Source organism: Gopherus flavomarginatus, chromosome 8 (genome assembly GCF_025201925.1).
Source record: "Gopherus flavomarginatus isolate rGopFla2 chromosome 8, rGopFla2.mat.asm, whole genome shotgun sequence".
NCBI lineage: Eukaryota > Metazoa > Chordata > Testudines > Testudinidae > Gopherus > Gopherus flavomarginatus.
The window spans coordinates 41,602,160-41,625,841 of record NC_066624.1 but is presented as its reverse complement, the minus strand read 5'-3'; the positions used below and the strand labels follow the sequence as shown (position 1 = coordinate 41,625,841).

At 45.0% G+C, this 23,682-nt stretch overlaps 1 protein-coding gene and 1 non-coding gene across 4 annotated transcripts; one reads left to right on the top strand and one right to left on the bottom strand.

The window, feature by feature from the left end:
- LOC127056485 (ras-related GTP-binding protein A) lies at positions 1 to 21,055 on the bottom strand. 3 transcript variants are annotated; one of them, XR_007775823.1, is made up of 11 exons: positions 20,868 to 20,960; positions 19,589 to 19,622; positions 16,972 to 17,071; positions 15,964 to 16,030; positions 14,899 to 15,121; positions 7,459 to 7,554; positions 5,620 to 5,742; positions 3,788 to 3,879; positions 2,477 to 2,592; positions 933 to 1,102; positions 1 to 309 (listed from the first exon to the last, which is right to left on the bottom strand). XR_007775823.1 is itself a non-coding variant. In XM_050964379.1 (10 exons), exons 2-10 carry the CDS (start codon positions 19,613 to 19,615, stop codon positions 296 to 298), a joined length of 858 nt encoding a protein of 285 aa, XP_050820336.1. In that variant the 5' UTR covers positions 19,616 to 19,622; positions 20,868 to 20,960; the 3' UTR covers positions 1 to 295. The 3 variants fall into 3 exon arrangements, 2 of the variants coding, with proteins under 2 accessions (XP_050820336.1, XP_050820338.1); XM_050964379.1 differs by lacking the exon at positions 933 to 1,102; XM_050964381.1 differs by lacking the exon at positions 1 to 309 and having other exon boundaries at positions 563 to 1,102; positions 20,868 to 21,055.
- A 1,950-nt stretch (positions 21,056 to 23,005) lies between these two features.
- TRNAE-UUC (transfer RNA glutamic acid (anticodon UUC)) lies at positions 23,006 to 23,077 on the top strand. The gene has a single exon. It is a non-coding gene; the product is annotated as a tRNA-Glu (tRNA).
- The last annotated feature ends 605 nt before the right edge of the window (positions 23,078 to 23,682 follow it).

The following is a 23,682-nucleotide window of genomic DNA, read 5'->3' as shown; positions in this document are numbered from 1 at the left end:
TGTTTTCCTATGTTTAATGGAGAATCAAGCACAAGTCCAGTAAAACAAATTAGACCATAATGTAGAGTAACAATGGTGTCTAATATTGTCAGACTGCCTTTGAGATCACGGATGACTGAGTGCAACATTTTCAGCAGGGCAATGAGATCCGTTATCTCATCTGACTTCTATACACTTGTCCCTTGCCCTTCTCAGCATCTCCCTGCTCAGGAGGAGGAAGATCTGAATGCAAGGACTATGATCTTGTTAAGTGGGAGTATTACTTTCAGCTACTTCCATATAACAAGGATGATCTTCATTCTCGCAAGCCTAAAATCATAGAGAAAAAAGAAAAAAAAAGATTAAGATGACTAATGAACAGTCATTCTCACTATGACTCTTCTGGATTAAATGAATTTGTACACAGCAGAAACTCTCTCTCAAATGAGTATCTGGTTAAAAAAGGACCAGGTAATAAGAAAGGAGAAATGCAGCTATGTACCTGTTTGCCTGTCCAATGGCAAAGCTTCACAACACTTTAAAAGGAAAAAATAACCACTTCCAGAGCTCTGGGAATCAAAAGTCCCTGGTAGCAAAAATTTATTTTCATGACTGAAGACAAGGAGAAATTTATAAATGTATCCTAGCAACTTGCTGATAAAATAGTAATATTCCATCCGTGTGATTTATATTGATCATCTGGAATACAGGAAAACATCCACAAAGGCTTCAGTGTGCGTGACTATGGCAACTAGGCTTATCAGACCAAGTGCAAATCACCTGCCCTTGCATCTTCCCCAACCCCTAGTGTGCCAGGAAGTCTCTCTTAAAGGTCCACTGTGTATCCAGACATCATCCCAGTGACTAGTGTCCAATGTTAAAAGGAGAAAAAAAATAAAGAAGATTGCGGTGGTAAGCAGCACACTCATTTTAAAGCCCACAAAGACACCCACATTGTTAGATTCTCCTAAAAAAACTGCAGTTCCAACTTTTCTCCCCCAAAGACCATGTGGTTTGGCCAGTGTTCAACGCATGAGCAGACTGTGCTTTGGTCCATCCACTCTCTCCAGCTTCTCAAAGTGTTTCCTAGCGTTGCGGATGTTGATCAATGTAGCTGCAGAAGCTAGTGGGAAGAAGGGGCAAGAGAGGAAAAAACAAAGGATGTGAGTAATTAGATCACCAGGCGTTAAAAGCTGTCTGGAAAGGTTAGCTAGGAAGGTTCCCTGTAGTGTAAAACGCAGGAGTTTTGGTTTACAGCAACAGGACTGAAGCCACAAAGCTCTCTGTGGTTTTGGTTCGCGTTTCCCCTAAAGCTCCACAGCTATAGGTTTCACCAGGAGTGAAACAAACAAGGCAAGTTGTCACCTTGTTTAGCACTGACAAGGGAATATTTTACATTGACCAATGTCAGATTTCACTGATCAAATTCTAGAGAGGAAAACATATGAAAACAGGACCTTTCTTCCTAAAGGGCCTAGTGCTTATGAAAAAGTACCACTACTCTAAACAGTGAGCTTTACCAGATCTGTTCTGCTACTCCCAGGCCACTGAGGATGTAATGTAAGGGGTACAGCAGGCAAGATTGGGTTGCTGTGCTGGATGATCCCAGAGTGGTGCTGTCTGAGACCCAAAGGGAGGTATACTGTACCGATGCAAGGTTTGTTAATAGGAATTGTGATTATGGAAGGAAGTTGCTTTAGCTTTTTCTTAGCTTCCCATCTGTGGGCTTCCAAAAGGATGTCATAGCTGGTAGCAAGCCCCTAGTCTGGTAGGATTGAACGCATGAGGCTAACCAAATACAGAAAAGTAGTTTTTAAAAGGTATTTTCTGCTCAGGGAAACCATGTGCCATATGGCTGTCTCACTTAAAATCCTCAAATAGTGTAATACAAAAAGCAGTTTCATAGAGAGCAATAGGAAAACATGTTACCAAAGAAGGTACAAGGGCCTGCACTCTTCGGCTGTAAGCAATGTAATTTTACCCATAAATTGCTTCTTGAGTTAAAAAGGAAAATGCAGCCATAATTGGAGAACTAACAAAGCATAACAATTCACCTAGAAAATGCTCAAATTCAAAATTTAGGCCCAAAACTCATAGCCCAGCTGCCAGATTAGATCTGGCAAAGAATATTTACTGTGTTCAGCTCCACTAGAATAGACATGTTAACTGACATTGCCTGAAAAAACTCCCATCCGTACTAATTACCATGTTGAGAAACAGCAGAGAAGAACTTGATTTGCAAAGTCTGGTGCTGTTTGCACTACATGATCAAACCATCTTTTAACCCATGTTCCCAAACCATGGTGCAGCACAGTTAACACGTGTTAGTCCTATCCACAATTCCAGAATTAAACTGTTTCAATTGTCCTGGGGGCTTAGCTGATTATACAGTGTAGATGGGTGCTCATTTATGGTATCAAGAACCAAATGCAAGTTTAACTAGCTCTTGGTCCCTGTCAAAGCAACACAATAGATGCCTATGCTCTATTAAACTTACGTATGGAAGGATCAGACATGACCACCATCACATATGTATTTGATGTGAAGATGTCAATGAAAGCAGCAAAGTTAGAGTTCCTGACTTCCATGCTCTGGAAAGAAGCAGCCAGCTTACTGTAAGGAGGAAAGAAAAGTGAATTAACTCCTGTTATGTGACCATTTCAAAAGCAAGTGCTTTATTTACAAAGAACCTCATATCTAGAGATCACTTTAGTCACATCATGTATACATAACTGCACAGCTTTGTTTGTAAAATAAGAACTAAGCCAGTATGTGACACTAGGTTGTTTGTTTTTGACAGATACAAAAATCTGTGGCTTTATTTTTGATTTACTTCATGGTTACAAAACAAATACACTTTAAGCAAGGCCCTCTGTTCAGTACTGACTAGCCATGGTAGGGTTAGTGTTCTCTTTTTACATTTAACTCAATTAAAAAAAAAAAAAAAAAGCTTTTGCACCTCACAATAGCGACTGCCACCTGTTTGTTTGAGTTTGCTACACTCTAACAGTCAGTGTCTCCTGACCAGTGCACACTAGAACCATTCAGCACAGACAGAAAGTCAATAATAGCAGAATGACTCTGGGGACCAGCAACAGAAGAGAGTAGTAAACTGAAGACTCTGGAAACAGCCTACTAAAGCATGCATCTAGCTGTTCAGCTGCTCCTACCCTACAAGTGTTCTAAATCTTTTAAAGTATTAGGGATGGAAGGGCAACAGCGGAGCAGTTGGGGGGTGGGGGGAACTATTTCAAAGTTTAACTTTGTCTTAAGTCTTCTGCCTTCCTTTTGTGACTGTTGCTAAATTTGTTTGAGCAAGTGCTTCCTCTCTCAAACCAGCATTTTGGTTCTCGCGCCCAAAACTAAGTGTTTATCTTAGATTTGCAGTGCCACAAAGTGTTGTCATTAACTGCCAGTAGGTCACTATAACTTCTCTGCAGAACTCAAAAGAAAATGGATGGGAGGAAAAATGTTTCAGAACAAACCTCTTCCAATGAACACCAGGAAAAAAAAAAAAAAGATGAAGAAAGGCATGAAATACCGAGTCATGATTAAACAGGATACATTCTAATACCTCTTTGAATAAGAGAACTTCTCTGGTGGCCTATTGTCCATAAAACCATTACTCACTTCAAGGCCAGGATGCACTACAGAGAATTTACAAGGCATGTCTGGTTGACAGAGTTATCATTTATGCCTAGCCAGCGTAGATGGACATCAACACAGACAAGTCGGGCTGATGGCACTCATCCACAGTCTAAAGATTTCCATTTCTTAGTAACGTGACTACACAGATAATCCATCTCACCTGCAGCTCAGCTTGAACTGTTTGATAATATTGCTGATTTTCTCAAATCTGTGGATATCACGCTGTTCTTTGCACTGATAATGGGAAATAACCTGCAAGGAAAATCACTATAACTCAGCAATCAAAGCAGAAGTTCCCACCTACCACCACATCTCGTAATGAGTCCCGAGGATCTCCTCTTCCTCGCGTTGCAATTGCCCATGCTTCAACATGCCCCCACAAGAATAGACAGAATGTTTTTAGAAAGTTGTCAAGAACGCAATTTAAATAGTTTAAATTATTAAATTAAAAAAAAATCTGATTGCATATTCAAACAAACATGCATGTATCTGGACTCAGCAAACCCTCACACTGTATGCATGTGCAGTATGATTGCATAATGATGTTTTTGAACAGTTTCTTCAAATATTTCAAAAGAATTTCTCCTCGAGGAGGACTAAGTCCACGGGGATGTTATAAAGATATGAGTGCAGAAAAGAGAATCTAAAAATCCAGAAATTTATATTTTTTTTTGTAAAAATGTCACTTTTAAGTTGTGAGCATGAGAAGCTTCTGTCCCAAAAATAGCAGTTTTCAAGAGTTATGTGAAAATAGGGGCGTATTACAATGCTGTCAATCACGTCGATCATTAATGCCACACATTTACAAAACCCCTCAGAAACTAGTAGAGCATGTTGGAAGATGGGAAGTATTTACTAAGAAAATTTTTGAGACATATGTGGTTCCTTAAATTTTCCATTACAAAACCCCCCCCAAAAACCCCACAACAAAAAAACCACCCTCTCCCCCACCAACAACAACTTTGTCGAAAAGTTTCAAACAAAAACTTTTGTAGACATTTTCCTTTAAAAGTAAGACATTGTGTTAAGAAGAAAGTTTTGAGGAAAGTTTTCACCCAGCTCTCAGGATTAGGTTTACATTGGATCAGGTACTCAGCAAGACAGGGACCCTGAATGGTTAAAGTACCACCTGGGAGGAAGTGAAAATCTGCAGATTTTTCAAACCAGAATAAGGTTTTACCCTTGCATGGTACAGAAGGAAATTTTCTGAAAATTCCAAGAACAGACCAGGCATTGGGGATGTGAAACTTCCTTACAGACTGGAGGTGGTAAAGGTGAATCATGCATTTAACAATGCTCACAGCCTAATTGCTCTTAGAGGGTGTTTCAGGAATGTCACAGGAGTACCTGGTTCATGTCAAAAGCAACAGAATTAGGCCCCGTCTACACAGGGAATTTGCCCTGAATAGCTATTGCACCGTAACTCTCCATGGGGACACGGGTTTCACAGGTTTCAGAGTGGTAGCCATGCTAGTTTGTATCATCAAAAACATAGTCCTTGTGGCACCTTAGAGACTGACAAATGTATTTGGGCATAATCTTTTGTGGCTAAAATATACTTCACCCATGGGTTATAGCCCACAAAAGCTTTGGCCCAAATAAATTTGTTAGTCTCTAAGGTGTCACAAGGACGCCTCATTTTTTCACGTGGACACATTTATTCCACACTGAGTGCACCTTTGTTTGGTTTAGCTTAATCCACATAAATAGCTATTGTGCTTTAAATTCATATCCTACTTTATTTCAGAATAGCTTCCCTGTGTAAGCAAGCCCTTACTCCCTTTGTCATAAAGGCACTGAATGAAAAGTTCTGCAACCTGGAACTTCCACCTAGCATGCGTTATGGTCATCAACCCCACCTGAATGCTTTGCACTCTACAGTGCTTTTCACACAAGGAACCCTAAGCAATTTAGAATCATGAATCTGCCCCCTTAAGGGACAGGGCAGAGGAGCAAATGGACCCATAAAAGAGCAGGGATGGCAGTTCTCACCAGGAAAGTGGCTCTCTCAAACAGAAGAACTTCATCTGCTTCTATAATCTGAGCAAAGTTCCTCAGGTTCATTTCTAGTTGCTGGACATTAGGAATCAGCTGATAGACTATACTGGACCAAGCCTGTCAGAAAACAAAATGCACAGTGAGTGCTATGAAGATTGCATAAGGGCGTCCCCATCCTCCCTCTCTTGTTATGCAAAGTGCTTGTAAGAGTCAGCGAATTCAGGCTACAGTCAATGACAGCAGAGACATGAGTTATGCAAGCTTCTCCCATCTCTCTGTGCCCACACACTTCAATTATGGTTATGGCCCTCACTTGTGTTCCAGTCACACACTTTTTCTTGAACACTCTACCAGCCATATAAAATTATGACACGGGCAAAAATCTTGCAGAGACTAGTCTGATACCATCTAATTGCCAGGTGATCTCTCGGCTAAATTTGGACCCATGCTCCCAGCTAAAGACTCACAGTTTTCCATGTTCTTGCTTGTAAATAAGCAGATCTCTTCTGTGTACCCATAGAAGTAACAGCAGAAGACTCTGAACCACTGCCTTAACTCAGGGACTGATCCCAAGAGGTGCCAAGCACTCAATTACAGCTGGCTCCAGTGAAGTTCAGCACATCTCAGGATCAGGCCCTCAGTCTGTAGGGGCTTCACCTCACTGCCTATGCCAAGCACAGTATACAGATAGTGATTTGCTTGTGTATTAGAATTCCAACATACAAGCAAACTGGGCAAAACCAAAGCTTTTATACATTTAATAGGCATTTCTCTGGTGCTCAAGGGAACAGTTGAGGTTTCACTTTGTCTGAAGGCAGAAGGGCCAAAATATTCATTGTCAATACAAGCTCTTATGGGACTATATCTAGAATGATGCAGTCCTGCCTCTGGGCATGTCAATATGAAGCATAAACAAGAGTATCCACAATGACTGACTGGCTGCAGGGATCCATTTAAGAAGAAAGGTTAGCCAATCTGTACCTAGTTGGCTCTCAAATGGGAAATGTGCTAACTGCCTACAGCATGGGACCAGTGTACACACTAAAGACACAGAAAAATTATTTTCAGGAGGGTGTAGCCTGGACCAGCTTCATTCAGGCTGAAGCCACATACTGTATCCTGGGATATTCTCTGTACTCATGAATAGATTTTAAAAGGTGCCCAGCTTCACCTTCCATTGAAGTCAAAGGGATTGCCAGAAAATCAATGCCTATGAATGTCAGTCTAACAAGAAGGCTAATGGGCTCTTGCCACCTTTGCCCATTGAGATGGTTGTGGCACATTTGTGACACTTAGAACCGCAATTTGCTCTCAGTTTGACCCATTTAACATCCATCACCCCAATATCTGGAGAGAGATCTTAATAGGTAACTGGGTGCCATGAAGGTAAGGAAAGTTTAGGCTAGATATCAAGACAAACTTCCAGAGTATGAAGTAGTCTCCCAGGCAGATGTGGAAGCCCAATCACTTGAGTCACTGAATACTTGACAATGTCCTAGAAAATATAACATGGAAACAATTCTGCACTTGGCTGAACACATTACTGTGGTAAGTGAGGTGGAGGTTCCTTCTAAATGAATTGGGCAGAGAGTGTGGGCAATGTTAACAGGAAGATATAGGACTATGAACCATAATACTGATGGCAGAAGCCAGCAATTTAACTGCCATCAGCACCAGCCCTTGAACAGCCAGAATGGAACCACCTGTTTCAGAAAATATTTTGAAGTTAAAGCTATGGAACTCTGTAGCGACTGACAATGCAGTTTACACAACAGTAGAGCAGGAGGAAGACAAATGGAAATGTCATACATGAAGAAAAGCAACCATTCAAACCTTATAAAGTGTTTCATCCCAGATGGATGTTCTAAAGCACGCACACTCCAGGGGACGGGACAGTCGCCTCAGGTCTTCCTCCCTCTCTTTAAAAATCTGGAAGACAGAAGTTTGATATTTTTAGATCAACGATACTCAGACCTCAGTGGTTCAGGAGCCAAATCAGTGATTAACATTACCCGAAAGAGCAACAGTAGCGTGAATTCATTGTTTCATTTACTATTTTTATGTATATAATTTTTTTCTTGGTTATTCTGACCAAGTATTATTTTATCAACAATTGGTTAACAACACAGTGAAAGCATCCTGGCTAGTTAATAGCTTAGATTGGTTAATCATTAAAATCACTCAGTGTTTTAATATCATGCGCTGCAAAGAGCCACAAGAGAGACATTGAAGAGCCACTTGCAGCTCCCAAATCTCAGTCTGAGTACCACTGTTCTAGATGAACACACGTTTCTGTTTTTGGTGAATGCTTCTGCTGTGGTTATTTTACCGCATTTATAGTAAGAATTTTGCATTTCAAAACAGAACAAGGGTGCACAATGTTTTCCAATACCAAAGCAGCTGAGGATGCTGCAGGCCAGGATGAAAGTGCACTAGCAGAGCTGCCTGAGGGACCCACTGCAAGAACAAGGGGCTGCAGATCAAGACAGAGTTACATCAGCAGACCTGGGTGAGATCTCAGGACTGAAATTGTGGGTGCTACAGGTTAGGAACCAGGTGAATTGGCAGATCTGTGCAGAAGTGTGCACAATTGCTGCTTGTACATGACTAATGATCATTGCCAGAGCCAGGCATGTTATATTTCATGAGTTCTAAATTCACTCTTAGGCCTGGTCTACACTACGAGTTTCTCAAATTTAGCAGCATTAAACCAAATTAACCCTGTACCCGTCCACACAACGAAGCCCTCTATTTCAATATAAAGGGCTCTTAATATTGATATCTGTACTCCTCCTCGACAAGGGGAGTAGCGCTCAAATCGGTACTGCCATTTCAAATTAGGGTTAGTGTGGCCGCAATTCAACGGTATTGGCCTCCAGAAGCTATCCCACAGTGCACCATTGTGACCGCTCTGGACAGCAATCTGAACTCGGATGCACTGGCCAGGTAGGCAGGAAAAGCCCTGCAAACTTTTGAATTTCATTTCCTGTTTGCCCAGCGTGGAGAGCTGATCAGCATGGGTGATCATGCAGTCCCAGATTCAAAAAAAAAGCTCCAGCATGGACCGTATGGGAGTTACTGAATCTGTTCTATCAGAACTCCGTTCCAATAGACGAAATACCAAAACATTTGAAAAAATCTCCAAGGCCATGATGGACAGAAGCCACAACAGGGACTCAACACAGTGCTGCATGAAACTAAGGAGCTGAGACAAGCATACCAGAAAGCAAAGAATCAAATGGAGGGAGGGATGACTGACGACTGTAGCTATCCCACAGTTCTCGCACTCTCTGTAAACCATTTGAATTCTTGGCTGAGCTCCCAAAGCCTGAAGGGTCAAAAACATTGTCGCAGGTGGTTCAGGGTGTGTGTCATTGCCCCTCCCCCACCCCCCATGAAAGCAAAGGGGAAAAAATCCCCTCTCGCCTTTTTTCAACATCACCGTATGTCTACTGGATGCTGCTGGCAGAAGCAGTGCTGCAGCGCTACACAGCAGCATCCCCTTATCTTCCTTTGCCCTGCAGACGCAGATGGCACAGTAGGACTGATATCTGTCATCGCCGTCCTGTGAGCGCTCCTGGCTGGCCTCGGTAAGGTCAGCCGGGGGTGCCTGGGCAAAAATGGGAATGACTCCAGGTCTTTCTCTTCTATAAGTTTTGTCTAATGGAGATTCACTCCTGCCCGGAATATCATGGCAGCTGGAGGCTGCCCTCCCCTCCCCTCCCCTCCCCTCTTTGATCTCTGCTTGCAGAAGCAATAAAGTCAGTGTTGTTTCTTATTCATGCATTCTTTATTACTTCATCACACCAATGGGGGGGAAACTGCCACGGTAGCCCAGGAGGGGTGGGGGAGGACGGAAGCAACGGGTGGCGTTGTTGCAGGGACACCCCCTAGAATGGCATGCAGCTCATCATTCCTGTGGGATGTCTGGGGCTCTGACTCAGAACGGTCCTTTGCCTCTCTGGTTCTTTAGTAGCCTTACCTGATATTCTAGGCAGGACTGACTCTCCATTAGACAAAACTTAAAGAAGAGAATGACCTGGGGAGTCATTCCCATTTTTGTCCATGCGCCCTCGGCCGACCTCACCGAGGCCGGCCAGAAGCACCCATGCCAGCAGCAGATGGTACAGCATGACTGGTAACCGTCATTGTCAACTTGCAAAGCAGCAGATGGTACAGTATGGCTGGTAACCATCTTTGCTAACTTGCAAAAGGAAAGGGGACGCTGCTGTGTAGCGCTGCAGTACCGCGTCTGTTAGCAACATCCAGCAGACATACGGTGATAGTGAAAAAAGGCTGAACAGGCTCCATGATTGCTGTCCTATGGCATCTGCCCGGGTAATCCAGGGAAAAAGGCGCAAAATGACTGTCTGCCATTGCTCTCACGGAGGGAGGATTGACTGATGACATTTACCCATAGCCACCCATGTCATAAACAGATAGTTAAGGGTTAATGTCTCTCTTACCTGTAAAGGATTAACAGAGACCCCAAACACCTGACCAAAGGACCAATCAGAAGACAAGATACTTTCAAATCTCATGGGAGGGAAGCCTTTGTTTGTGGGTTTTGGGTTTGGCTTTGTTCTCTCTGGGTCCTGGACGGGACTAGAGGTGCAACCAGGTTTCTGCCAATCTCCCTGCTACAGTCTCTTATCTATTCAGAATTGTGAGTAAGAAAAGGCGGTCATAGTCTTTTAAGTTTCTTTTTTTTTTTATTTACATATGTGTACTTGCTGGAAGTAGCTTAAATTGTGTTTCTGCTGGAGAAAGTTTCTTTCTATTGTTTATAAGTTGAAAGACCCTGTAACTGTTTACTGTCTAAAGTGCAGAGATAAACCTTTTACTTTTTCTTTCTTATTAAAAGCTTTGCTTTTAAGACTGTTTAATTTTTTTTCTCCTAGTTAAGGTTCAAGGGAATTGGTGGGGAGAAGGGAAGGATAAATTTTCTCTTTGTGTTATATTCACGCAGCTTGTACTGCCTCTGGGTGACGGGGAAGGTAACACTCCTCTCGGTGTGGTGATTCAAAAAGTTGAATCAGGCGATCTCCTAGTGTTCCCAGGGTGGGAAGGAGCTGGGAGTGGGGAGGGAATGGCTTATTTCCCTTTGTTGTGAGACTCAAGGAATCTGGGTCTTGGGGTCCCCTGGGAAGGTTTTGGGGGGACCAGAGGGCATCAGGCCCTAAAAATTCCTGATTGGTGGCAGCCTATCAGATCTAAGCTGGTAATTAAGCTTAGAGGAATTCATGCTAGTACCCATATTTTGGACGCTAAGGTCCAGAATTGGGAATTATACTTGACAACCCGATACAAATTTTTGACCCCATCAGGCATTGGGATCTCAACCCAGAATTCCAATGGGCAGGGGAGACTGCGGGAACTATGGGATAGCTACCCACAGTGCAACGCTCCAGAAGTCAACGCTAGCCTTGGTACATGGACGCACACCGCTGAATTAATGTGCTTAGTGCGGCTGCATGCACTCGACTTTATACAATCTGTTTCCAAAAATCGGTTTCTGTGAAATCGGAATAATCCTGTAGTGTAGACATACCCATAGATAGGGCCCTACCCTAAGGTGAAAAAACACATCACGGACCATGAAATCTATGGTCCCCTGTGAAATCTGTTTTTTGTACACTTTTACCCTATACTATATAGATTTCACAGGGGAGACCAGCATTTCTCAAACTGAGGGTCCTGACCCAAAAAGGAGTCTCAAGCCTATCGTAGGAAGATCACATAATTGCCACCCTTACTTCTTCACTGCTTTCAGAGCTGGGTGGCTGCAGGCTGGGCACCCAGCTCTGAAAGCAGATCCACTTTTTCCCTGCGGCTGGCAGCAGTGCTGCCTTCAGAGCTGGGCACCCAGCCTGTAGCCACCACTCTACAGCCACCTAGCTCTGAAGGCAACACAGAAGTAAGGGTGGCAATGCTGCGACCTCCCCACAAAAGCCATGCGACTCTTCCCCCCACAACCGCTTTTTGGATCAGGCCCCCCAGTTTAAGAAATGCTGACTTAAGGACTTTACATATTTTTTTTTTGCTGTTTTTAAATACATATTCATGCTTTGTTCCAATACTGAAATTTAAGATTTAAATATCTGAAACCGTGAAATTCAAGGTTTTTAAAATGCTGTGATGGTGAAATTTGTGAAAATGGACCGTGAATTTGGAAGGGCCCTGCTCATAGACTTATCAATGTGAACAAGGACTTAATAGGCGTTCAGGTTAAAAGAGGATGAGAAAAAACCCTACAATCAGAGGCGGATTAATGATTTTGCCGCCCCAGGCCCTGAAATAATTGCCGCCCCGCCTGCCCCTAGCCCCTCCCTGACTCCACCCTTTCCCCACCCCCATTCCAACCCCTTCCCAAAGTCCCCGCCCCAACTCCGCCCCTTCCCTGCCCCTATTGGATCCCTTTCCCAAATTCCCGCCCTGGCCCCGCCTCTTCCCTCAGCGCATCGTGTTCCCCCTCCTCCCCGCCCCGTGAAACAGCAAGTGTTGGGAGGGAGGGGAGAGAAACAGGACGCAGCGGCGTGCTCGCGGAGGAGGCAGGAGCAAGCTGGAGTGGGGAGCCGGGGCGGGGAGGGGAGCTTCTCCATGGGTGCTCAAATCTGCTGTCCCTTCAAATTTGCTGCCCTAGGCCTAGGCCTTGGCCTTGTTGGCCTAGGCGACAATACGCCGCTGCCTACAATGAAGTGTGCTGCATTAACTAAGATGCTATGGATTAAGCAGTCACTGCATAACTGCACAGTCCCACTCCTTACTCTGCTCTTATAGGTATTGGTTTAAAAATAGCCGAGACGGGTCAAAATAAGACTTCCCAAAACATCAGAACTTAAGAAATCATTACAAAAGCAAGGTAAACAGCTAGCAGTGAGCCCTTGGTGTGGAAAAAGTAAATTATTCATAGTAAATTCACTAGCAAAATCCAGACTGTCTGTTCCACCCACATCTATGAGGCAGGAAGTCTCAGAAGCGGACATTAGGAATGAACAGGGATAGGGAAAAATAATTTCTGTCCCAGGCCACTGTGATAACATGCTGAAGATTAACAGCATTATGATTTCTTTGAGGTTTTTCCTCTCTTTCTCTGATATTCCAATCCATAAGAGACCCCAACCTTAAGAAGACATCTGAGATTCGTATGCTTAAAAAGGGCCCCATCATGAAAGCTGATCCATGTCACAGAGTTTATCTTCCCGATTTCCACAAGCTATTTTTAGTCTGTTTTCAGGAGCATGAAAGCAGGGAACATCCAGAAACCTCCTGACTGACTACGTAACCCAATACACACAAAAGATGCCAAGGTCCACAGTTTGGCACTACTTTCAAGTCAGGTCAACAGTTGGGCCAAGCAAGCAGACAGAACCCCTGACTCAAAGGAGATTAGCAGATACTTCAAAGCAGTTCCTGCTAGAGGGGGTTGCAATGCTTTCAAGTTGTGTCACTGCATGATTCCACTCCCCCATGCCCTTCCTCATTTCAGGGAATGCTTAGAATTTACACCCACCAACTGCATATGGATACTGATGTTAATAGTTACTGGACAGCAAACTGAAATACCAAGCATCACAGCCCTATGGAACTAGCTTTCATTTAACTTCTTCAGAGACCAGGACATTCCTGACCCCTTCCTGGGGAGGATGGAAGGTAATATTCAAACAAGTTCCAGAAGGAAAATGCTTTAAGTTACAGCCAGATCGAGCCAGAGTGACAAAATGAGGCTCAGAACACTAGCCAGTATCTGCTGAGTTATGAGCCCATTTGTTTCACTGAAGTTTGTCTACCCAGGAAAGACCAGCCTGTGGCTTCACCCACGTGACCTTCCTGCTCTTTTCTGAGTCCTTCGGTGCACATCTGGATACGGATATATCAAGCTGGAAGTGACAAGAAAGAGTTCAGTGTATTGAGTAGACTAGACCAGCGTTTCTCAAACTGGGGTCCATGGGCCCTGCTGATCAACTCCTCCTCCTCCCCTCCTAGTGTCTCCTGCATGCTGGGGAACAACTGTTCCCGATGTGCAGGCGGCACTGGGAGGGAGGGGGAGGAATCATGGCCGGGGCCACCGACCCCACTGATCAACTCTTCCCCCCTCTCTCCCAGTGTGCAGGAGGTGCTGGGAGGGAGGGTGGCACTTGGAGGGGGCAGAAAGAGGCAGGGAAGAGGAGGGGCAAGGGTGGAATGGGAGCAGGAAGAGGTGGGGTGGGGCTTTGGGGGATGGGGTCTGGGACTGAGCAGCAGGCTTGGGAGTCTGTGGCAAAAATTTTAAATCAAAATGGGGGTACTCGTGTTACTAAAGTTTGAGAACCACTGCACTAGACCAAAGAAGTAATCTCCAGGTCTGAACCAGGTTGATGATCAACCGCAGAGCTACGGGTGTGCATGTGTCATAAAGGAAAGTATCTAACCCACAAAGTTAATTTCTCATCTAACACCAGGAGCTGGGTATAGCTTTATAGCTGAAAGATTACCATGGCCGAGACTGAAGAGCGAGCTCAGCAGCCAGCAGCTCCCACTAAGGATATTGGGGAATCTCACTCATCCTAGGAACAACAGGAGCTGCTGAGCACTCTGAAACTCGAACCTTAAGTGTCGCTGCAGGTTTTGCACTGAGCATTGGAAATACTTGGCTGTACTTAAGCCAGCCCATAAAGAGACTCCATCTGAGCAAGAAAGTAGGTCAGACTTCACAGTCCATGGCCCCTTTGCTTACAACTGTCAGTCTCTGTGTTGGCTAGTGCCAACTGTGATGTGGACATCTGTGCACTAGGATTGGAATTGAGATTTCTCCAATTTAAAACACAGGCTAAACAGCTGACACATGGTAACTATTTTTATTCAATTCAGCTGAGCTGGATTTGAACCAGCAGCATAGTAGTGACAGAGTCTATCACCTAATCCTTTGAAGTACAACAGGGAGGTTAAACCTTTTGGGTTTTTCTTTGTCCCTCGTATCCCAAAAATTGATAACGATGCTAAAACTGACACCATAAAGGAGAAGATTACAGGTAATCTGGCATAGTGAGTCTCTCTTCTATGAAGGTCATTAGACAGGCATTATACAAAATGGGCCAGGAGTAGCATGGGGACTATAGGTTTGGAGGTTGGGAACAACTCAACTTTTCAGAGATTTTCCCCATATACAAACCTGAAAAAAGCTTTCTGGAGAACGAGCTGGTGTAGCTATGTTTAAAGTGAAAGATGGCAACATCATTATGCATGCTCTCTGTTACAGAATCCACACTGATAAGGCAATGCTCAGCTCCTTACCAGATCACGCTGGTCCTCCTGCACTAGATCCATCTTGTGCACTAGGCAGAAGATCTTGGCATCAGGAGAGTTCTGCAGGATAGCCTCCAGACAAGACTGGTAGTAGTGCATGTCCTTCTCCAACTCGCGACTCTCCACGTCGAAGACGTAGATCAGGACTTCCACATTGCGGAAGATGTTGTCCCGCTGGCTGGTGAAGTAGTTCTCCATGAAGGTGTCTTGTCTGAAAAGGGGCATAGCAGCAAGGCAAAGGGACTCCAGTTAGATCAATCAGACCAGCATGGTTTACCCATATGTCTGCATTGCTAAGAAAGTCTATTAGGCATGAGGACTGAGCTATTAATACAGCAACTGTAGAGACTGAAGTCCTCTCCTCAGCCACAGAACACGTACAGCATAGATGGTGTAAGCTTACTCTTCCAAATGAGCCTGATCTCTGCTCCACTTGAGTATATCAACTTTTTATATGAAAGTAAGTCCATTCATCAAAAGGCTGTTCCGCCTTTATGCCTTTCCTATCTCTGCTGAGTGTCAACGAGACGGCTTCTTCTACAGACAACTACCCACCAGAAATGATAGTACCACCCCCAACTCACTTAACAAAAACTAAATGGTCCAACACCACCACTTTGGTCCAATCTGAAGCAATGACCCCAAAACAAAAAGTTCTGTAATCCATTTCCAATAATAATTTCTGCAGCCCTAGAGGTAGCTCATCCATGCTGCAAGGCTCAGAGACATTGTCTTGACAGGAGAAAGCGGCAGTGAGGGAAAGTAGAGGCAGTCTACTCCCCCTGTCCCATGGAGAGGTAACTTTGGGCGCTATGATTATCAAGTCAGCCCCCTTCACCCCACCCCCATGTCTGAGTTTATGATGTGGGGTTTATTAATTATATGGTACCATCTACAGTTCTATAAGCCCTCATCAACAGTTCACTTGATGCACAGAAAGCATTCCTACCCCACTGTAGCTAAAAGGACAGCCTCCTAACGTATCACACCACCATCATAGTTGCCACAGCCACCTCCATGGGTTTCACAAGCAAAAGAACAGACAACACCTACCCTCCACAGTCCCACAGGTTCAGCACCAGGTTTCCCAAAAATCGAACATGGGAGTGCTCCACATCAACTGGAAAGAGACAAGAGAAGTCTAGTAACTGTACCACGTGTACATGAAACACAGAACAACTGATAAGGGAGACTACTGGGAAGTTACCATCCAACACGGCTGAAAACATGATTTGTGGTGACTCTTTAAAGCCCAGAGCTGTAAGTGTGGAATTCCAGCTACTCAGCTTTACTAGGTATATTCTGCCATGGATGAATATAGAATCATAGAAACGTAGGGCTGGAAGGGACCTCATGATGTCATTAAGTCCAGCCCCCTGTGCTGTAGCAGGACTAAGTAAACGTAGACCATCTCTGACAGGTGTTTGTCCAACATGCTTTTAAAAACTTCCACTTATGGAGTCTCCTTTGGAAACCTATTCCAGAGCTTAAATAGCCTTATATTTAGAAAACGTTTCCTAATATCTAACCTAAATCTCCCTTGCTGCAGATTAAGACTCCATGTCCTACCTTCAATGGATATGGAGTATTGCATATTGCAGAATTATCAATGCAGAGGTCTTTCTGCTAAGACCACTGAGCCCCACTCTCTAGCAAGCAGTTTATTACTGCCCCAAGTCATCTTGTTGGCATAGAGAAGTCAGGTCTTCTCTGGAGGGTTCATCAGCCATTCTGAACACCTTGTGAGCAGGCAGGGTCAGTGGAAAAGCATTAGCTTGCAAACTCTATTTGCATCAACATTTAGTCACCTTCTGGCCCACAGCTTAAAGGGAGAGGATCATTCCACCTCACCCACATCTGAGGTACTTTGGCACAGATTTTCAGCCAGACTCCTCATGGAGGGGCCTAGCAGACATAGGAGACACCCTATTACTCCATCCACAGAGGAAAGGTGAGAGTCTCAGTGGGTAACTGCCTTGCATCTCTGTGCAGATCGTCTTAAATGTTAACCCGAGTTCCAGAGCAGATGCTTTAGGAGTCAATAAGAGACCAAGCTCTTACTTGTGGCACCAAGGCGCCGTGTGTCTCTGGCGATGTAGTTTGCAAAGATAATGGATCTCATGCTGGTCTTTCCAGACCCACTTTTACCCATCAACAGCACCTGGTAAGGAAAGGCATGAGAAAAGAGTTAAACCACAATGAATACTGGCTTCTCCATGGCTCTTTAATGGCTAAATACTAATGGTGTAAAGACAAAAGGCTTCAGTAGCCCCATGCACAGAGGACATGTGCATATTGTGATCTAGCCCCCTCAGAAAAGGCTATCAAACAAAAGCCTGAATGACTGGAAGACATGTGTTCTTAATTCCTTGATATTCATGGTCAATGAACCAGCATTACACACTATAAAACTCTGTCACTTTACATGCTTTCCACACAAATGGATCACTCCTCTTTTCCTTGGCTTTTGCTTTTTTCCTTTCCCCCAGTCAGATCACACCATGGGAACTGCATACCCTGTCCCTAGTATTGACTGTGTAGTTGCCTAAAAATCCAGAAGAAAAGTAACTGTGCCTCTTGAAGCTTATTCATTCTCATCTTGACCCCCATGCCAATAAAAACCAATCACAACACATGAATGTGATACAGAGGAAGTCAACCCGAGCTCATTTCTGCTAGATACATTGAGAAGGCACTCTGCAGAGTTCACAGCTGGATTTCAGACATCCAGTGAAGAGCTATATTTATTTTTGAAGTAAGTTTTAATCTTTCACTTCCCCAGCCTCCACATATGTTCTCCAAACACACTAGCACTTCAAGATGAAAGCCTGCTCTTCCTGATTCATCAGAAGTACAAAGATTTGATGAGCCAAAAACATTTAAATCATAAACATTAAAAAACCACAAATACAAAAAAACCCACTTCACCAGACCATTCAATGTCCCCTGTCCTCCCCTCACCACTCATCTTAGGTTTTGTACTGTCCACCTCACAATACAAGAATAAGATTCTCCTCCCTGACTGTGAAATAAAATCCAAGTCTGGCTTTTACAGGTGAACATGCTGGAAGGCAGAAAAGTTTAAAAGCAGCCAGGCCAGTATAATTTGACTACCCAATACTGCTACGCAGGAGGCACAGATGCAATCCCAATCTCTTGCTTCCCAGGTCAGCAGGCCATGAAAGAGCAGGAGACACTGTGATTAGGTTTTTGTTTTTTGGGGGGCAGGGTGGGGAAATCATTTGAATGGCTCAATAGCAACCGTAAATGATTTGATAGCAGCAGGGATTGGCTCACACTATCAAAAGAATCGTTAGCCAAGTTCCATCCTAAGACAAAGTTCTGCCTTTGGCAACATCTCTAAATCCTATTATAGACAACAGAGTTTAAAAACAAAAACAAACAAACAGATGCAACTCTAGACTGAAGCTGTCCTACAGAATTTTTGACTGGCAATGGAGTATAAGTCAGCAAGACACCCGCTTGACTCTCAGATCCCAGAGTTTACAGATCTCAGAGCATGCTTTACAACCAGAAAACAAATCTCAGACAACCAATTGACATGGAATCCCACTTTGCCACTTTTAGTAGGCTAAAAAGCTCCCTTCCAAAAGCAGCTTACCACATGGTTAAGGCACAAACTAGTTGAAATGCTCCCACAGCATAACCCAGTCCAGGATAACAGGCTTTGGTGGACTTTGCAGTAGAAGAATGGCAACATACTCTTCTTCAAACAAAGAAGCAGACAGGCCCTGTAATGTGTCTCAGACTCTTTGAAGCTAAACTCTAAGTATAGTGTTTTCTGGTGACTCCATATAAGAGGCCAAAAGGAGAGATACCTGATCTCGTTTCACAACAAAATTGGTGAAGAAATGTCTGTATAAGCCGTCAGCCTGTTGTAATAATTGAAAATAGACTCTAAATTCAAAGGTGTGAGATTCCACCACCAATCCCCCTGGTGGCTTTTCAAAGGGACTAGACCCCAATATGTTCGGGAAGAAGACAAATCTGATCCAAGTAAAACATACAAGAGTAGTCAAGTTCTTTAGTTAACAACCTTAGGCATTTCTAATACAGTTATCACTGTAATATCTACACTCCTAATTCTGAGTAGAGGAGCTATATTTCCACCATTGGCTCCCAATCACTATCCAAGACAACCAAACTTCCCTCTCCAGGTAAGATACCACTTGAACCCCTCAATGCAAATATAACTTCCCAAAGCACATTTCTCTGATAGAGATCAGGAGTGTTTCATTACATACATATGAACTAGAGTATAACACATTTTTTCCCCTTAACACTAAATTTTTACCTGAGTATTTGCCATGAGTTAGGTGTTTCAATTAGTGATTACTGTGGAGGGTTCCACTTTGCCCAAGCCCAGCTGCACGGATTATCAAAATATTTGAGAAATACTCATTTTCAAGTTCTATCATGTTAACTGAAGGACACAGCAACCATCACTACCACAGGATGCAAAAGGGTCTTTGAATATTAATAGTCACTTGACAATCATGAAGATCATATCATGAGAATAGCGCAAGCACTCACACCAGAAGGTATCTGATGAGTACTTTGGGATCTCAAAGGTATTTTTATAGTTCAAAGGGGAACTTGATCAGCATTTGTCAACGTAGGCAGCAAAGAAGTAGAGGGTGTGTAATCCAATTCTTACCTTTTTCTTCATGGCTGTGCTTGGCATCACCCACCTACAGATTTAAGACAAAGACAAGCATCCCTGTTACACTGATGTACTTTCCTCTGTCCAGTTAACAACTTCATCCCAACGCAGATAACAGGGCCAGCTACAGAAGGCACTTTACAACTTTTGTCCCAGGCAAAAGAGCTGAAGGGATCTTTAGGAAAAAACATCCTATCGTAAAGAGATCTTTAAAACGTCCATGCTTACAAGTCTCTTAGTTAAGTATTAAAATTAAAGTGAAAATAGACATAAGCAAGATAAATTCAGTGTGTGGTGGAAAGTAGCCCCACAACACTGCCGGACACCCTCCACAAGCACATCAGACTCCTAATACACACACACACTGTCCTTCCATTCCCCTGCAGCACTGTCAATTAGCAACACTTCTATTCCCACATATAAATTAACCCCCACATTACTGTTCCATATATTACCCATTCTCGAAACCCCAATAGTTAGTAGCTCCAGCCAAACACACAAACCACCATGACCCTTCTCATTCACCATTAGCCACTCATGTACATACAACCCCCAAGAGAAACTGGTTACATGCTCCCACATACTCTAATATCCCCCATTATCCTCTAACCCACAAACTCTGACGTTACATCCTAAGCAAATTAATCTTTAGCCCTATACCACCCCCCGTTACACCCTAAACAATGTTCCCCCCACCCCAAGCTGTTACACAGCCACACACTGAACCCTGCTAACTCCCCCTTAATGTCAGTGATCCTGCTCTATCTCATGTTTTTTAAACTGTTACTCATACCCCCAGTGAGATCACATAACCCCAGCCACACTGACCCCCCCTCCTAGTCACTGCATCCCCACAGCAATCCCATACTCTACTCCCTTGCTCCCACTCCTCCTACGTCTGCATCCTCATACCTTACTCTCCCCCACGCCTTGTTCCCCCTCCACCCTGCTGCCCCTACACCTTGCCCCTCCTCCTCCTAGACCCTGCTGCCCCCCACGCCTTGCTCCCCCTCTCCCTCAACCCTGCTGCCCCCCATGCCTTGCCCCCCTCGACCTCACTGCCCCCACACCTCGCTCTTCCCCCAGGCCTTGCCCCCCTCAACCCCACTGCCCCCACGCGTGTCCCCCCATACCTCGCTCTCCCCCCACGCCTTGCCCCCTCGACCCCACTGTCCCCACCTTGCTCCTCCATACCTCGCTCCTCCATACCTCGCTCTCCCCCCACACCTTGCTCCCTCTCCCCCACTGCCCCCCGGCCCCTCGCCCCCGTTACCTCTGGCTCTGAGCGCGGCGCCTCCCGGGCCGACCCCGCGGTGGAGCGGGGGGTCCCTGCTCTGCGCCCCAGGCCGCGTTCCTGCCCGAGCGGGGGCTGTGCGAGCGCAGCGGGCCACGGGGGGGTCTCTCCCAGCCCGCGCCCAGCGGGGGGTCCTGGGGGCAGAGCTCGGCGCGCAGACAGAGCCAATCCCCCCGCTAGTGGCCTAGGCCTCGGCCTTGCCTGAGCCAGCCGCCTGGCGGGGTCTCCCCTCCTTCGGATGCGGCCCCCGGGACACCCCCTGCGCCCCTGACTCACGAGACTCGGGACTAGGCTGCCTCAGCCAGTCATGTGAACAACCACCCAGCCCTCTCCGCCCCCGCCCGTCAGGTGACTGAAGGCGGAAGGGCGAGAACTGCCGCAGGGCTGCCAAGGGTGGGGGAAGCCATAGCGGCCATCTTGCGTGGGGGCGAATTGCCCATAAGTGAGGCATTGCTTCAGTACTAGCCATGGTCGCTGGGGGGCAGCACCGAGCCCGCTGATGTCAACGGGTGTCATGGGTACTCGGCATCTTGCAAAACTGAAGTGTAGGACTGCAGAGAGCCTGGTGTGCATGTAGGGTACAGGCTCGGGCCTCGGCTGCATGACTGGGGCACTTGTGGTATTCAGTGTGTAGGATGTCAAGTATCAGAGGGGTAGCCCTGTTAGTCTGGATCTGTAAAAGCAGCAAAGAATCCTGTGGCACCTTATAGACTAACAGACGTTTTGGAGCATGAGCTTTCGTGGGTGAAGCAGACTCAAGCCCCATCTATATGACTGTGTATGTTGCAGGATTGGGCCCCCATATATTTGATTGGAGCATATCTGGGGTGTGGCATATGCAGTGCATATCGTGTCCTGTGTGTATGATGGATGCATGTATGGGGTGCAGTATCAGGTCGCATGTATGATTAGCATGTATCAGTTGTAGCTGATAGGGTACAAGATTGGGCCCCACGGGAATGATTGGAACATGCATGAAATAAATAGTGCATGGAGTGAAGGACTGGACGCTATGTGTATGATTGGTGCATGTACCAGGTGCTGTATGATCAGTTCTCAGGGGTATGATTGGTGCATTTGTGTGGGCACAGTGTGTGATGTGCAGGATCCAGTTCCATCTTCATGACTGACACCTGCTTAGCGTGTAGTAGAAACAAGCCCCACGTGTATAATTGGCACATGTACAAAGTGCAGAATTAGGCTCAGAGGGGAGGATTTACACATACATGGGACATCAGGCCTCAGATCATTGCAGGGAGGGGGGGGGGGGACAATTGCAGAATCAGGCCCCAAGTATACATATTAGAAATGAGCCTTAGCTGAAAAGTTTGGATCCAGATTTTCCCAAGATTTTGTTTGGATACAGAATTTGTCTCAGCCATTAAAAAGACATTTCCAAACATCAGCACCATTTGGTAGTGTTTGGCTCCAAGATTTTGATTCGGCCCATGATAGAGACTGGACCAGTCCAATTGCAAAATTTGGATCCAGGTGTATGGGTGACTCAATCCAGGACTTTAGTTCACGCCCAGCCTGGGAGCATATTTATTATTCCATCCAGTACCACAGATAATACAATGTAATTTATGTCTGGGGTGAGTACAGGTGTATGTAAAGCTATGCTTGTTATAATCCCATGTGGGCATGTCTAGATGGTGTGCATTAGGGCAAATCAAGCTGTTTAGACATGGCTTGTGCATACGCACGGCAGGAATGTTGCAGGTTTGCATTTACCAAAGACTCAGTATTATTCAAGAATCATCAATTTTTCCCCATATGATCACTTTTCTTCAGTTTAGACACGGAGGACAATTTTACCTCGGGTGATATGATTAGCCCTAATGCCTATCGCCACTATAAGGGAGTGCTACAGTCATTTCACAGGCTTCAGAGTAGCACCCGTGTTAGTCTGTACTTGTGGCACCTTAGAGATTAACAAATTTCTTTCAGCATAAGCTTTTGTGGGCTACAGCTCACTTCTTCAGATGCATAGGCTTGTTTGCTAGAGCCGAAGGCAAGTAGAAATGGACTTAACAGATCAATTACAGTATGAGAAAAACAGATGAAACAGCAAAGTACAACTATATGGAAGGCAGATCCAATAACTTCTCAACACCTCCCATATGGTCTAGCGGTTAGGATTCCTGGTTTTCACCCAGGCGGCCCGGGTTCGACTCCCGGTATGGGAAGTTTCACTTTTTACCCATATAATTACATTGATTCCAAAATTATATTTAATCAGGTACACTAACCCCCCCAAACAAATAATCTGCTTTTTAAAGGGCGAACCACGGTGCTTTAAGCAGGTAAAACCCGCGCAACATGGGCTTGGAAACAAGGCGCAAAGCCGAGACGCTGGCGGCACGTGGCCACTAGATGGCGATGATGCGTCGGTCCAGGCAAGGGTACATAGCCCGAGCCACGCAAGGGACCTTCTGGAGCCCAGCTGGGCACAGGATGTGTTACAGATCCCTGCTCTCTCTTATTTGCTGGAATAGGAAGGGACTCTTCAGAGCTCTGACTTTGCAACCTGAGATGCAGGTAATACCAAATACCTTCGCTGATTTCCTCTTAGTACCGGGTTTGGGATAAATGATTTTAGTTTATTTGGCAAACTGCCCATACTGGATTTAAGGAATCCTGCTCAGGTAGATCTGAGGTGCTTTCACCCTTCTTGGTACAGCTCCCCCAGGAGGGCTATTGGAAGAGATCAGGAGACCAGTTCCTAACTTCCCCGGCTGCAAAAATCCATCCCAGGTCCAGGTGCTGCATCTGGAAATGCTGGCTGCTTTCA